This window comes from Humulus lupulus, chromosome X (assembly GCF_963169125.1).
Source record: "Humulus lupulus chromosome X, drHumLupu1.1, whole genome shotgun sequence".
In the NCBI taxonomy this organism is placed as follows: domain Eukaryota; kingdom Viridiplantae; phylum Streptophyta; class Magnoliopsida; order Rosales; family Cannabaceae; genus Humulus; species Humulus lupulus.
This window is the reverse complement of record NC_084802.1, coordinates 87,561,578-87,578,483: the sequence shown is the minus strand read 5'-3', so window position 1 is coordinate 87,578,483 and position 16,906 is coordinate 87,561,578. Positions and strand designations below refer to the sequence as shown.

Sequence of the window (16,906 nt, the reverse complement as noted above, 5' to 3'; positions counted from 1 at the left end):
ATTTCAATTTCAATTTGAATTAGTGCAAATTAATGAGAAAATGAAAGGTGTAGGTTTAAAAAGGAGAAGTAGTAGCTATCTAGATTCTAGGTGCGTGGACTTCAGTGTTTCTAATATAGGTTCCCGCTTTTAACCTAAAAGCTTCGAAGAACAGCCAAAGTTGGCTCTTTAGTCAAAACTCAAAACCCAAAACTCAAAAAGGGAGGAAGAATGGGCGCGCGCGCACACACACACACAAACACAGTGACACCCACCAGAGATTGGAATAAAGATCAGTGACAAAGCGCGCTTTGTTTCCAATAAGCAGCAGATATCAGATCATATCAGTAGTACAAAGAGACAACTTCTCTTTTTCTTCTTTTCCCGAAGGGAAGAAAAAAGAAAGAAAAAGAAAAGTGAACAAAAGCTAGCACATGATAGATAGATAGATAGATAGACGGATAATCAAAGTAGCTAATATAAGGATGGCATAGAAACATTAAAGCTGAAAATATACCCCAAGAATTTAAACTACTATATTATTATTATTTTCCTAAAAACTCCCCATCATCATGATCATCTTCCTTCCGGGTGCAATGGAAAAAGCTCCAGAGTTCTATCTCCCTCCTGATCCTGATCCTCCTCCTCATTATTACCATAACATAATCTACTATAATCTTCTACCAAACATTCGAATCCCCAGCTCCTACACTTTCTCTTGTACGGACTAGTACAACCCTCTTGCTCTCTTTCTACTACGTACTCTCCCTGCACAAATCATGAGATTAATTAAGCATTGGATCGAATAATTAGTCTAATACTTAAAACAGAAATGCAATATATATATATATATATATTATATAAATGCTATAATAACCATAGTGACGTAAATACGTAAGTACGTTGTTACAGTACTACTACTACTAGCTAAGCTAATTATGATGACTTACCCCTAGCCTGCTGGTGTCTAAAGCTACGGTAACGGCAGGTATGGTGTTGGAGGTGTTGGTGTTCGTACTGGTGGGAGTTCGTGGACTATGGCTGAGGCCAAGGCTGTTACGCTTTTGCTTCTGTCTCTCCCTAGCCTTGTGGTTTTGGAACCAGTAAAAGACATTTTTGCCCTCAATCTTCCCGAACTTACCAAGCTGCGCCGTGATTTGTTCGATTTGTTGGGCATTCGGAGTCCGCATTCCTCCCCTATACAGCGTCTCCAGTATTCCTATCTGTTCTTGCGTTGGATTCCACCGTGTCCCACCCGGGTGTGTTTCAACCTGTGCACACCACCAAGTATTTTTATTATTTAATAATAATAATAATGGCTTCAATTGTATTCACTTTCATATAGCTAGCTAGAGTGCATATACAGCAAGTACAATGCAATGTACGTCACATAAAATAAATAATATATGAGTACGAATATATACGTACAAATATATATATATATATGTAACTGGGTGTACCTGAGATGAATCTTTCTTGTGGTGATCAAGAGAAGATCCAAGCTTTCGAGGACCACTTTCAGGTCTAATGAAGATCTTGAGATCGAAGGGAGCAATAGAGTTTGGAGAAGTAGTAGCAGAGGAACTAATAGTACTACTGTCAGGGCTATTGGGTTGGAGTTTGGGAGCCAGAGGGCGTAAACGTTTGCAGCCAAGGGTTAGAGATGGCTCGTGCGCTTCCCAGAGTCCACGTGCGAACTGATGAACCTTCATGCTTCCTCCCATGGTGGAGGACTAAATCATGGAGAAGCCCTGATTATATAGAAGGGAGACCATTCATGTCATGATAAAAAAAAAAGTCATTAAAGTGGGAAATGAGGTGGTGCTTGGGATAACCAAGACCAAATGATGAGGTGAGGTTGACTTGGGATTTCTCCACATATTTTTTATTTTCTTATTTTTCTTGAAAAATAATAATAAAAGGGGAAAAAAAAGGCAAAGGGGGAGAGAGAAAGTGAAAAATAAAATAAAAAATGATAATGAATAGATCTTAGCTAGCTATAGCTAGTGAAGGAAGATTGATCATTGTGTGTATGTATGATGATATATGGATCGTACGTGTGGGTTTTGTGTGTATGTGCGTGTGGGTTGGCCCGTCAAATCGGGTCGTTTTTTCTTGCTTTCATGATAAGGTGTACATGCTTTTCGGTGGCCTCTCTGTTTTCTCTCTCAAGCTTTTTTATTATAAAGCAAAAGAGGGGAATGAGAGAGATCCCTCCAATCCCAAAACTCGAACATGGCAAACCCCTCTCTCTCTCTCTCTACACTTTTCAAGATACGGATATATCATATATGGTTGTTGATGAATGCCGTCGTCTTTTTCTTTGGTATATATGGAATGTTTGAAGATTATTAAACACAAAACGAAAATCCTCTCTCTCTTTCTGAAAGCCATATCCCAACACCTTTCTTTTCTTTTTATTTGGCCAAAACTGTAGCTCCAATTTCCCAAATAGTAAAGTATTATATGAACAACTATATATTATTAAACCACAAAACCCCACTTTTCTTTTTCCTTTTTTATTTTCAACCTGATCAATTTCTCTAACTAAATATATATATATATATAAAAGTAATTATCCTATAACTATCTCCATAATCTAGCAATTATACTTGAATATAGTTTCTTTGGATCGTGCCCATTACGTATTTCGCTACGTACGGGGTGAATTTTTATTAGGAAGTCCTGGTTCCACCTGGAATGATGAGTGTTTGAGTAAATTAAACTGGGCATCTCAGGGTTCACATAATTGCAATCACGGATTCTGTGGGATAGATTTAGGGAGAACACGTGTGACGGGGCACGTGCTTGATGATCAAGAACGTAGTCAGTCAAGAATTATCACAAACGCCTGCGGTGCATTAAGCCCCATAATGGCAATAAGGCTAAATACCATACATGATCATCCTTGAGGGACAAACGCCCTGCAGTCGACTTACCCTTTTTATAAAGAATAAATAATATTTTTGTCCATGAACTTTTGACATTACTAGATTTGTGCTCTCTAAAATATACCGTTTATTAACATTTTTATCTGAATTATTGATATTATCATAACGTGCCCCATGTTATGATTTCCATAAGATAATTAACATTTTTGCCCTCCAAACTTTAACAACTACCAAATTGTGCCCCATTTGTTATAATATTTATAATATAATGTTTAGATTAAATAATGTGACAAAGTGTGTCACATATTGTAACATAATATATCTTAGAGTTACATTTTTGGATAGTGTGAATATCTAAACATTTAACATATTTTGGGTTACAAAAACAGTGACAAATTTGTAATTCCAAAATAATACTCAATAATATGTAGATTTGATTTGAATTTGTCAAATTCATAAGAGATATGATTGTTGGAGATGTGATTTTAACTCGTATAATGTATATGGAAGTTATAAAATCAAGTGAGAATGAATTTGGAACCTTTTGGAAAAGTTTGAAAAATTGGGTAGCTAAAAAGCATTGTGGCCGCGGCCAGTGTTTGTCCCACGGTGCGGCCTGGGGAATTGAAGCCAGCGGCCGCGGCCTGGAGTGCTAACAGTATTTTCCAAATTGGATTTTATCCAATTTTGAACGTTTCCAACAACCAAACAACTCCCAAATCTCCATTTTAAATCCATAAACATTTGTAACAACCATGGAGGTTGGTGGAATTTGAAACTCAAATAGTGTCTCAAAACTCTATAAATAGGAGTCTATTGCTCACTTGATAGACACACTATTTTCTATCCACTAGAGCACTTTGCTAGAAAATCACCTAGAGGCTTGTTTATTCTAGAGAGCTATTTCCATTTGAGAGATTCCCTTAGTGCTTGAGATAGGAGACACTACAAGAATAACTAATATCACTAACGGCACTATTACTGACGGCAAAATGTTGTTAGTAAAAGTCATAGTATCACCAACGACATTTCACTGTCGTCAGTAATACTTTTTTCTTTTGGTTAAATAAAATATCACCAACGAAAATTACAACAATGAGGACAATGTCGTCATTGATAAATTTATCAATGACGACATTGTCCTCATTGATGTTTTCTACTGTTTTTGAAAATGAACGGTTAAAGAGGCGGGCTTTTTCCCTCTAAAAAGTATTGCCAACGACTTTGTCGTCAGTAATACTCTGCCACGTCGTCAGTGATGTCCAATCACCAACGACTTTGTCCTCATTGATAGTCGTTAGTGAAAATCATTAAAAAACATCTTCTTCAACCCCGAGCCCCTATTTCCCCTTAACCCATTTTCTCAGTTTTTTTTTCAGATCGAAGCTCTCTCCTCCCCTCCCGTCGAACACCGTCCCCTCCCTCTGCCGTCTCCTCCCTCTTTGCCTCACTCTCGCCTCTCTCCTCAACGAAACAGTAGCCGCTCCTCTCCATCGCTCCATCGGACCCTCGCCGCTCCTCTCCAACCACTGTGAACCCCTCACAGTCGCTCCTCCACTCGGCGCTCATCTCCGACCACCGCGAAACCCCCACAGTCGCTCCTCCACTAGCCGCTCGTCTCCGACCACCGCGAACCCCCCACAGTCGCTCCTCCAAAGAGAGCTCCGGTATATATTTTTGCCTCTGATCTTTGGTGGTTCTCAGCATATATAATATATAATATATAAATGTGTAGACCCAGATGCCTCATGCTTATATATATAACCCAGATGCCTACTGCTGTGTATTGTAGTTTACTAGTTTGGTAATCAAATTTCCAATTTGGACCTTAAACTTCTTCTTTCTCCCTTAATAAAGGAAATGTTGCTAGTTTTTACTCTATTGGTGACTTGTAATTCTGGTTTATATTCGATCATTGTTACAGGAGTTGGCTCATTAACAGCAGAGGAGTTGCAAAAAAAGTAAAGAAGGCTTCTGCTTGTCAAATAAGAGACTGCTGGTAATTATTTCACAATCAAAACCACAACTGTAATTAGACCCTCTTATATATATTTTTAGTCCAGTTATATACTATTCCAGTGTGATTGTCCATAATATTAATGGGATATGATTTTTTTTTTCTTTGAAAGGGAATGGGATAAAATTGTGAAAAGTAATTTTTTTTCGAGTCCCCTATAATTGAATTTCCATCTTTTTATTGAAAAGTTTAATTTTAAAAAGGATTATTATTTAAATAATTAACAATTTAAAAAATTTGATAAAATTAATTTCAGAATTAGTAATTTAAGTAAGAAAATATTATTTCATATTTTCTATAAAAAATAATATTTAATAAAAATAAATAATTAGACAATTAATTTAATAAATCATAAATAATAATTTAAATGATTTAATATTTAATTTTAACATAATAAAATTTTGTGCTAAAAAAAGATTAATATTATTTTTTAAAATCAATAAATATATTATAAGTTTAATTATTTGAATGTTTCTTTTAGAATTATCTAAATAATAGTTAAAATAAAAGTTAAAAAAAAAATCATAAAATAACATAAAACACATTTTGTTCAACTTGTACATTAATCATAAAATTTGTACCTCACAAACCAATTTGATTAAAATTAATTTATTTTAAATTTTTGGTAGATGACAATCGATAAGACTTGGGTGACCATGAGAAATCGTAAGGATCCTGCTTACTGGGAAGGTCTCCAAGTCTTTATGGCACTCGCGTCTAAACACAAAGATTGTGACGGAAGAATTTTCTGTCCTTGTGTTAGATGCAAGAATACCAGACTGCATCCTTTAGATACTGTGGAGGCACATATTTTTACCAAGGGTTTTGAAAGCAGTTATGAGAGGTGGACTTACCATGGGGAGCCAGATGAACCAATCGAGGCTAACAATGCCGATGCCGATGAGATGGTTGATGTCATTGAAGATTTCTTTCCTCCTATAAATGACGATGGAAGAGCAACCGACGATGGAATTCAGAGGGGTCAATATTATGATGAGATGTTTGAGGAGATCGAGGCAGAGTTGTACCCCGGTTGCGATTGGATATCCTCCCTCAACTTTGTAGCAAAGTTGTTGCACTTAAAAAATTTGGGAAAAATACCAAATTATATCTTTGATGAATTGTTGAAATTGTTGAAGTTTGCATTTCCGAAGGAAAACAAAATCCCTCCAACATTCTATGAGGCGAAGAAGAAACTAAGTAAATTAGGCCTAGGGTATGAATCAATTCATGTGTGCAAGAACAATTGTTGTTTATTTTACAATGACCATGCATCGAAAGATTTTTGCCCGGTATGTGGGACCAGTAGATGGATTAATGAGAACACAAGTGGAAAAAAGATAGCGCATAAGGTGATGCGTTACTTTCCATTAACTCCAAGATTGAAAAGATTATACAGTTCAAGAATTACAGCCAAAGAGATGGTATGGCATCGTACTGGGCGTGTGAAAGAAAATGGTGTTATGCGTCATCCTGTTGATTCCGCCGCGTGGAAAAACTTTGATAGCAGACATCCGGACTTTGCAAGAGATCCACGGAATGTGCGCTTAGGCTTGGCTGCCGATGGATTTAATCCTTTTGGCAACATGAGCTTATCGTATAGTATGTGGCCTGTAGTTTTGGCGAATTATAATTTGCCACCATGGATGTGTATGAAGGATAACAATTTCTTGTTGACTCTCCTTATTCCCGGACCTAAATCACCTGGTAAAAACATGGACGTATTCTTGAGGCCTTTGGTGGACGAGCTGAAGGAATTGTGGACTAACGGGATTGAGACAAGAGATGCGACAAGCAATTCAATGTTCAAGATGCGTGCAGCTCTTCTTTGGACAATTAATGATTTTCCCGCTCGCAGTAGCTTGTCTGGATGGAGTGGCCAAGGATATAAAGCTTGTCCTACATGCAATGAGGATACTAGTTCTATTCGAGTGATTGGTAAGACCTCTTACGTTGGCCATAGACGTTTCTTGCCATCCAATCATCGTATGAGAAAGGACCGTGAATTTGATGGAAAAGTTGAAAAGAGGCTTCCTCCAAGATGATTTACTTGTTTAGAGATATTAGAACAAGTGATTGCTATATCAGAACGAGCTCCGGGGAAAAGAAAAAGAGGTGAGACTGAAAGTAATTGGAGGAAAAAAAGCATCTTTTATGAACTAGAGTATTGGAGTACCAATGAGCTGAAACACAACATAGACGTTATGCATGTGGAGAAGAATGTTTATGATAGTATCCTTGGCACCCTCTTGGATAATGACAAGTCTAAAGACACCACCAATGCAAGACAAGATTTGAAAAATATGGGAGTTCGTCAATCCTTATGGATTTACGAAGATGCTCACAAAAGGTTGCTAAAACCCCATGCCCCTTATGTGTTGACTGCTGAAGATAAGCAATTATTTTGTAGATTTTTGAAAGGAGTTAAATTGCCAGATGGGTTTTGTTCGAACTTGAAGAAGAAAGTAACTGACAACAATATTGTTGGATTGAAATCCCATGACTGTCATGTTATCATGCAACGGTTACTTCCTGTTTGTATTGGCAAGTTTTTATCGAAGGAAATATCAACCACCATAATAGAATTGTGTAATTTTTTCAGAATTTTATGTTCTAGGACATTGAATGTAAAAGACATGGAGAAGGCACAAGGAGACCTCATTCAAATTTTATGCAAAATGGAGAGGATTTATCCTCTAGCATTTTTTGATATCATGATACATTTGGTACTACATTTGCCTGAGGAAGCCATATTGGGTGGGCCAGTTTTTATGAGATGGATGTACCCATTTGAAAGGTACATGAAAAAGTTGAAAAATTATGTTAGGAATAAAGCACGCCCAGAAGGATCTATTGCTGAAGGATATGTTATAGACGAGGCTTTGACATTTTGCTCCATGTACTTCAAAGGTGTGCATACAAAATTCAATTGTCCTGAGCGCAATGAAGATGCTCCTCTTCTATCTCGGTACCTAACAGTTTTCAAATCTCAATGTCGTCCACTCGGAGAACAAACAATAATACCTCTCGACGAGAAGACTCGCAAAAGAGCTGAGTGGTACATACTAGAGAATTGTACTGAGATCGATTTTTATATGAAGTAAGTTAATCAAATGATTACATGTTGCTTAATGAATAACATTGTATAATTCTTTTTAATTAAAATTATAATAATTTTTTATTTAATAGAGAGCATCTCGAAGGAATCAGACGGAGGGACCCGAATGCTAACCATAACCTTTTACATAAAAAAGAATTTCAGTCGTGGTTTCATGAGAAGGTATACAAGTGTTCCTTATCCTAATATATACTTATTCCTGATCTTCAAATCTCTCAAATCCTGATTGTTTTTTTTTTCTTAAGATTTTCAATTTGTATAAGCTCGGGTCATTAGAACATAGTGATGAATTGCTAGCTTTAGCATCTGGGTCTGATTTCGTTGTGTATTCATATTCGGCATATATAGTTAATGGGGTACGATTTGTTGTAAACAGTCGAGACAAAGATCGCAATACTCAAAACAGTGGGGTGTCTGCTATAGGGATAGAAGGTTTTGACTATTATGGGGAGCTTGAAGAAATATTGCATTTGACTTTTAGTGGTGCCTATTCGGTAGTATTATTTCGGTGTAAATGGTTCAATGCAGATCCGAGAAAGAAGAAATTAATTACTGAAAATAATATCACTAGCATAAATGTTAGTGATATATGGTACAAAGATGACCCGTACATTCTTGCTAATCAAGCTAAGCAAGTTTTTTTTGTGGATGATCTTGTTAGAGGTCGAAACTGGAGAGTTGTTCATAATGTGCATCATCGCCAAATTTGGGAAAATATTGATGCTTCTGATGAGACTAATGATGTTGATGTTGTACATGACACAAACTCATCTAATTTTACATTGTTTGTGGATTTGGGGGAATTGATTGTGCAACGAACTAATCAACCACCAAGGATTTTAGATGTCTCTCAAAGTTCCGAGATGGTGCTAGATGTTGATAATATTAGAGACGACGAAGATGAAGACATTGTAAAAGATGTGGATGATGACTTGCTAGTTGATCATCTTGAAGATGAAATTCAAGATTCGTCCCCAACAAATTTACTTTTGATTAGTGATGATGATTGTGATTAATGTATTTAGTACTATTTGTATTGATGACTATTTGTATTTAGTACATTTAATACTAATTGTTCTTATTTTATTTTGATTCGATGAACGAATATTGTATTATTACTATTATTTAATCTAAGTTGACTAAATTAAGGGTAGATATTGCTAGGATAAGGAATTGTTGTTATTTTTTTAAAATAAGGGCTCATATGATTTTATTATTCTTTTTTAGTATAAAATGTTTGCAGATGTTGCTAGTTATCATGGTGGAGATGGTGGTGGTGATGACCCGCTAGATCCTACTAGGGAACCTGCTTCGTGCGAGTCTTCTGGTATTTTTTTTTTTTTTTAAGTAAAGTGTTTCATTTATTAACTTAAATACACTTATTTATATATTTTCGATGACAATATAGGTAGTGAATCGAAGAAAGGTCGCGGGAGGAATGTTTTAGCAAATTTGGAAGATAGAAGAAAAAAAGCTGGGGCCCCGTTGCCATTATTAGTGGATAACACCTCCAACAGAATAGTAGGGTTGGAGAGTAAAGCTTTCCCTCGTTTGGTAGGGAGGGAGATTACATTGCATGTTCCTGGACATTTTGAGAGTTGGGCAAATGTTCCGGAGCAATACGAACACCTTATCTTAACCAAACTTCGAGTAAATTTTTAAAAATTTATATCTAAATTAATAAATGTTATTATTAGTATGTTATTAACATAATTTTTTTTGTCAAATGCAGTATTATTATCAGATTGACGACAATGCAACATTAATAGCATTAGCTGAGATGGCCGAAAAATACAAGACGAGAAAGAATATTAGGCTGGCACATTTCAAGGAATATTACACAAAACCAGAAGACTTCGAAAACGCTGTCAAAAACCCCCCCAATGAACTCAATGAAGAACAATGGCGACTAATATGTCAGTTGTTCACATCTCCTCAGTTTATTGCTCGTTCTAAGCAAAATTCTCTCAATCGGCAGAAGATGAAATACTCTTCAACACAAGGGTCGATAACAATGGCCGAAACCCTTCATGAAAATGTAAGTTAATGTATATATAATATATATTTAATGAAGTTTAATTTAATTATAATTTTCTTACAATTTATATTTATCAGCAAAGCAAGGGTTACATTGAGAATTGGAAGGATTGTCATACAAAGAAATGCACAAACACCTTTGTCAACGACTATGCCAAAAATGAATGGGTAAGATTATATAAATTAATTACTTTTAAATATATTCAAATAATTATAATTTGATTTTACTTTCTGACTTATTCTTAAAATAGGAACGGATGAAGAATACTTATGACAGCCGATCTAGTACTTCTGACTCTACAGAAGTTTTTGAGATTGAGATACTCCATGAGACTCTTGGAGAGAGGCGTGGCCATAACCGAGGAGTGGGTCGCAAATTGAAAGGACAATCATCAAAACGGCGTACACAACCAACAACTACTAACCAGCCCGACTTACAGCAGACAGTAGCTCAATTGCAAAGACAAGTTCAGATATTGTCTCAAAAACTGTCTCCTGAGGAACGTGCTGAAATGGATCTTGAGATGAATAATGCAGCTCCAACGCAACCAACGCATCCACGACCATCTCATTCTCATATGCCTAGAGATGGATCTGGTCCATCTTTTCAGCCAATGGGTTTTCAGCATCAGCAATCGCAACAGACTCCTTTTTCCTTTCAGCAACTACTACAACAACCTCCTATTCATTCGTCTGCATCTTTAACCCCTGAACACATGATTCAATTTCAACAATATCAGATGTTCCAGTCATTCTTCCAGATGATGTCACAGTCGCCAAACAGTTCACAAGTAATGATGCAGATGATGACACAATCGCCTCAGACGTCTCAAGTTTCTCAGTCACGGACGCCACAAATGATGCCGACACAACAAATGTCTCAGATGCCGCATACTTTTCAGATGATGCCGATACCACAAGGGCAGCAATATGGGCAGCAAACATCATCGATGATGCCTACATCACATGGCCAGCAAACATCGCCAATGATGCCTACACCACATGGGCAGCAAACATCGCCGATGATGCCAAGTTCGCAGGTGCTGCCCTACTACCCACAGATGCCAAATGTTCCTCAGCAACAAATTCCGAGAAATGCTAGTGATGATGACGATGACGATGCTACTACAAATTTCTTTTAGTATTTTTATATACGTTTTATGGACTATTGATGATGTATTTATTTATGTTTTATGAACACTTTAGTATTTTATATTTCCATGTATGAATTTTTAAAATTTAATATGAACATTTTTAGTTTGTTATATGTTTTATTTTTAATTAAATTATTTTTTATATTAATTAGTTATAAAAAAATGAAATAATTAATTATTTTTATATTAATTAATAATTTAAAAATAAATAAATAAATAAATAACACTAACGACATAGTCGTCATTGATAATATTATCAATGACGACTAAGTCGTCATTAATAGTTAAAAGCATTAAAAAAAAAGGTTAAATTATCACCAACGACATAGTCGTCATTGATAATATTATCAATGACGACTAAGTCGTCATTAATAGTTAAAAGCATTAAAAAAAAAAAAAAGGTTAAATTATCACCAACGATATTGTCGTCAGTGATACTTTTTTTTACCAACGACTTGTAAAGTCGTCATTGATATTGACTTTCACCGACGAGGTATCACCAACGACCAATCACTAACGACATGTCGCCATTGATAGCTACTACTGACGAAAGAAGCACCCTTCACTGACGAAATTTGTCCTCGTTGAAGCCTATTTTTCTTGTAGTGAGAAATAAGTTTTTGGAAAAAGGTTGTAAACCTTGTTCAAGTTGGTGATCTTCAACGCTCTTCACTTTGGTTGTGTGAGTGAGATTATTTGTTTTTTGTTATTGTTCTTCTTTTCTACTATTGCTTTTCATCTTTTTCTCTTTATTTTCTTATTTACACTTTAGCTTGTCTCTTTTGTTTTTAGAGTCTTAATCTCCTCTACTACTTCTAGTTTCTTTGTATCATTTTGTTATAGAGTTGTATTTTCTATTTACTCTCTTCTTCTACACCTATCTATATTTACATGTATTTTTTGCAATAGAGTTGTAACTTATTTAATCAATCACTTTATCTTTTGTATTTCTTTGCTTAGAGTTGTAATAATTCTTATTTTCCATTGAGGCAATATATATATATATCTAACATTCAAAAGCTTAACCATTGTTTGTTTCAATATGGAAGGTGAGACTATCAAGATCATGAACCATGACCTAGTGAGGTTGGATAGGTTTGATGGATCCAATTTCACTAGGTGGCAAGACAAGGTGAGATTCCTCTTGACCACTCTCAAGATCGCCTACATCCTAGAGTCCACCCTTGAACCTCTCCCGGTGTCATTCGACAAAGACACTCCCGAGGTGGTGGAGAAAAGAAGGAAGAGAGAGGAGGGCAATCTTCTTTGTAGGGGTCATATCCTCAATGCCCTATCTGATAGGCTCTATGACCTCTATACCGAGACCAAGTCGACAAAGGAGATTTGTGACGCACTTGAGAAAAAATTCAAGGCGGAAGAGGAAGGTACCAAAAAGTTTTTGATTTCTCAATACTTTGATTTCAAATTTTTTGGTGATAAACCTATTCTTCCTCAATCATGAGCTTCAAATAATTGTTAACAAATTGAAAATTGTGAAGATTGAGTTTCCTGTGGCCTTTCAAGTTGGTGCAATAGTGGCAAAATTACCACAAACTTGGAGGAGCTATAGGAAATAACCTTTCATAAAAATGATGATTATTCTTTGGAGGAAATTCAAAAACATATTAGAATCGAGGAGGAATCAATATGTAGAGATAAACTTGTGGAGGGGTCCAATGGAGAGACTTCCAAAGCAAATGTGGTGTCACAACTAAAACATCCCAAAAATAAAGGGAAAGACAAAAAGGGTAATGAGAAACCTTTGGGTCCAAAAACCAACCCAAAATAGTTTTAAGGCGAGAAAGGTCATTTCTTTGTGTGTGGGAAAAATGGTCACTATGCTAGAGAGTGTAAACATAGAAAAGACAAACAAAGACCTAAGGTGAATGTAACTCAAGAGAAGAATATAGTTGCTACCCTCAGTGAGGTGAATGCAGTCCAAGGCAAGGTGAAAGAGTGGTGATATGACACACGTGCCACCTTCCATGTCACCTATGACAAATCATTTTTTAAGACCTTTGAAGAGTCAAAGGACAACCATAAGATTCAAATGGGTAATGAGGAAAAATCCAAGGTACTTGGCAAAGGTACCATTGAAGTCTTTTTCACCTCTGGCTAGAAGGTCACATTAGTAAATGTGCTTTATGTTCCCAAAATGAGTAGAAATTTGTTAAGTGGAGATTTACTTAGCAAGTCTGGCATTAAGACTGTTTTTTAGTCTGGTAAACTAATTCTTACCAAGTCCAATGTATTTTTGGGAAATAGATACTCTTGTGAGGGTATGGTTAAGTTGTGCACCAATGATGTAACTTTCAATATTATCAATAAAGATGTTAATTCTGCTTATATTGTTAAGTATGATTCTTTATTTTTATGGCATCTTAGACTATCTCATATAGGTTTTTCAAACATGAAAATAGTAGTAAAATGTGGTATGATTACATGCAACATTAAAAACTACGGCAAATGTGAAACATGTGTTAAAACAAAAATGATAAAGAAACTATTTCCTAGTGTAGAAAGATCATCTAATTTACTTGATTTAATCCATAGTGATCTTTGTGAATTAAATGGTGTTTTAACTAAAGGTGGTAAAATGTATTTTATTACTTTTATAGATGACTTTAGTAGATATACCCATGTGTTTCTTTTAAAGCATAAAGATGATACTTTTGATGCTTTTAAAGTTTATAAATTAGAAGTTGAAAATAACCTAAATAAAAAGAATAAGGTGCTAAGAAGTGATAGAGGAGGTGAGTACTTCTCTAATGAATTCAATGCATTTTGTGAAGAAAATGACATAATTCATAGTACACCGCACCTTATACACCACAACACAATGGTGTTTCCAAAAGGAAAAATAGGACTTGTCTAGAGATGATAAATTCTATGTCTGTGTTTTCTATGTTGAACTTCTTATGGGGTGAAGTGTTGTTAACCGCTTGTCACATTCTTAATCGAATACCGATGAAGAAAAATGAGATATCTACATATGAGTTATGGAAAGGAAGTAAACCCAATGTAGGGTACTAAAGTGTGGGGGTCTCTTGCATATTGTAAGAAAAACGAACCTAATAAAACAAAGATAGGTTCAAGAGCCATAAAGTGTGCTTTTGTTGGTTATGCCAACAATAGTAAAGCTTATAGGCTATTAGACCTAGAGTCTAATGTTATGAAAGAATCTAAGGAAGTTGAATTCTTTGAGAACATGTTATGTGACAACAATTCTCAAGCTTCAAACTCTCTAAAGGAGAATTTGTTATATGAGAACAATTCTCAAGCATCTACTTCAAAAAATAATTCTCAAGAGGAGAATTCTCAAAGGAATGTAGAGCAACTCATTGAACTTAGAAGAAGTGAAAGGGTTATAAAAGAGAAAAGTCTAGGATTGGATGAGATAGATTCTAAACAAATTTCATTCTACATGGTAGAAGGAAATAGAGAAGAAGTCATTAGGAAAATTTCAATTGTACTTCTCATTGAGGATGATCCTAAGACTTATATAGAAGTCATGAAATATAGAGATAGAGCATTTTGGAAAGAAGACATCAATGATGAGATTGATTCAATTCTTTCCAATAACACTTGGGAATTGGTAGACATCCCACCGGGGTCTAAGTCAATTGGGTGTAAGTGGGTATTTAGAAGAAGATACCACACTAACGACACTATCCAAACATTTAAAGCTAGATTAGTAGCTAAATGGTTTAGGGAAAAGGAGGGTATCAATTATTTCGATACCTATGCACCTGTTGTAAGAATAACTTCTATAAGATTTTTGTTCACTTTGGCTTCTATACACAACTTATATATTCATCAAATGGATGTCAAGATGACATTCTTGAATGGTGACCTCAATGAGGAAGTCTATATGGAACAACCCAAAGGGTTTGTCCTACCAAAGCATGAACATAAAGTGTGTAGACTTGTAAAATCCTTATATGGATTGAAACAAGCTCCAAAGTAATGGCATGATAAATTCGATCAAGCCATTATGTCGAATGGGTTTAGACATAACAATGGAGACAAGTGTTTGTATTCCAAAACTTGTAAGGGATATGTGATCATTGTTTGTCTATATGTGGATGACATGCTTATCTTAAGTGATAACATGAAAGAGATAGTAGAAACGAAGAGGTTTCTATCATCGACCTTCAAGATGAAAGATCATGGAGAAGTTGATACCATACTTGGTATCAAAGTGAAGAAAAATAGTGGGGGTTTTGCGTTGGGGCAAGCCCACTATATTGGGAAAGTATTGAACAAATTTAACCATCTCAAGGTTAAAAGATGTCAATACTTGATTCGACCATAGTGTAAAACTAGAGAAGAATGAAGGAAGTGCGATGACTCAATTGGAGTATGCAAGTGCTATAAGGAGTCCTATGTACGCCCCTCAATGTACTAGACCTGATATAACTTTTGCGGTAAGTAAACTTAGTAGGTTTATAAGTAATCCAAGTGTGGATCATTAGAAGGCTATTGGAAGAGTCTTAGGTTATCTTAAGAAAACCAAAGGACTAAACCTTCACTACTCCAAATTTTCTTCAATCTCAGAAGGATATAAGGATACAAGTTGGATATCCAATCTAGGAGACAATTTGTCCACTACTGGTTGGCATTACAACAAAAAGGGTCTTTAGGGACGACGAATGTCGCCCCTAATAATACCCAAAGTCTTCATTGATACTCATTAGGGGCGACATGTCGCCACTATCCAATATTTCGATGCTAATGTTAGTTATTAGCGGCGACAAAAAAAGTCGCTCCTAATAATAAATATCAGCGGCGACAGTTTTGGCCCTAATAAATTAAATGTCGCCCCTAATAATCATGATTCTCGAATCAAATTTCGCCCCTAATAATATAATATTATTGACAATTTTGATATTATTAGCGGCGAAAAATGTTGCCCGTAATATTTTTATATAATTAAAAATATTAAAAAGAATTATTAAAATAAAATATTTAAATAATATTTTTTAATTCATAATATCAAAATTAAATATGCATAAAAATAACAATATTAAAATTAATAATTTATTCAATTACAATATTATCCAAATTAAATATGCATACAATAATATATTAATTAAAAGTTATTGTTTAATACAATAATATATAAAACATCTCAACCTTCGGTGTCCTCTGTATCGTCCCCTTCTTTTGGTGCCTACGGTGGCTGCGGTGCCTGTGGTATGTGCAGAGGCATCGACAATGGATACTGTGGAGGTAACAATGATCCTCCAGGTTCATACATGTATGGATAATCATAGGGCCCAGGTTGAGACAACGATCCACTCATATGAGGAGGCAGAGGTTGAGACAACGATCCACTCATATGAGGAGGCGAGGGTTGGGACAAAGGTCCACTCATATGAGAATGATAAGCCAGAGGGTATGGAGGCATCGACCATTGATACATATATGAAGACTCTATCCTAACCCTATGAAAACCCTATCCCGACCCTATAAAGACCCTATCCCGACCCCGACCCTATAAGGCCCTATCCCAACCCCCGATCTTATCCCTACCCTATAAAGACCATATCCCGACCCCGACCCTATCACGACACTATAAGGACCCTATCCCGACCCTATGAAAACACTATCCCAATCCTATAAAGACCCCGGACCCTATAAAGACCCTATCCCGACCCTCGACCCTATAGAGACCCTATCTCGACCTCCGACCTTATCCCGACCCTAT

At 35.8% G+C, this 16,906-nt stretch overlaps 3 protein-coding genes across 3 annotated transcripts; 2 read left to right on the top strand and 1 right to left on the bottom strand.

Annotated features, from left to right (window-relative positions):
- Window positions 1-260: 260 nt before the first annotated feature.
- LOC133804524 (WUSCHEL-related homeobox 4) lies at window positions 261-1,784 on the bottom strand. Its single transcript, XM_062242680.1, has 3 exons — window positions 1,440-1,784; window positions 930-1,250; window positions 261-747 (listed from the first exon to the last, which is right to left on the bottom strand). The coding sequence occupies exons 1-3, from the start codon at window positions 1,701-1,703 to the stop codon at window positions 556-558; spliced, it is 777 nt and encodes a 258-aa protein (XP_062098664.1). The 5' UTR covers window positions 1,704-1,784; the 3' UTR covers window positions 261-555.
- Window positions 1,785-5,543: 3,759 nt separating this feature from the next.
- LOC133806026 (uncharacterized) lies at window positions 5,544-6,932 on the top strand. Its single transcript, XM_062244160.1, has one exon. The coding sequence runs from the start codon at window positions 5,544-5,546 to the stop codon at window positions 6,930-6,932; it is 1,389 nt and encodes a 462-aa protein (XP_062100144.1).
- Window positions 6,933-9,275: 2,343 nt separating this feature from the next.
- On the top strand, window positions 9,276-11,184 carry LOC133806025 (uncharacterized). The gene is made up of 4 exons (XM_062244159.1): window positions 9,276-9,655; window positions 9,738-10,043; window positions 10,121-10,210; window positions 10,294-11,184. Exons 2-4 carry the CDS (start codon window positions 9,786-9,788, stop codon window positions 11,182-11,184), a joined length of 1,239 nt encoding a protein of 412 aa, XP_062100143.1. The 5' UTR covers window positions 9,276-9,655; window positions 9,738-9,785.
- Window positions 11,185-16,906: the final 5,722 nt, after the last annotated feature.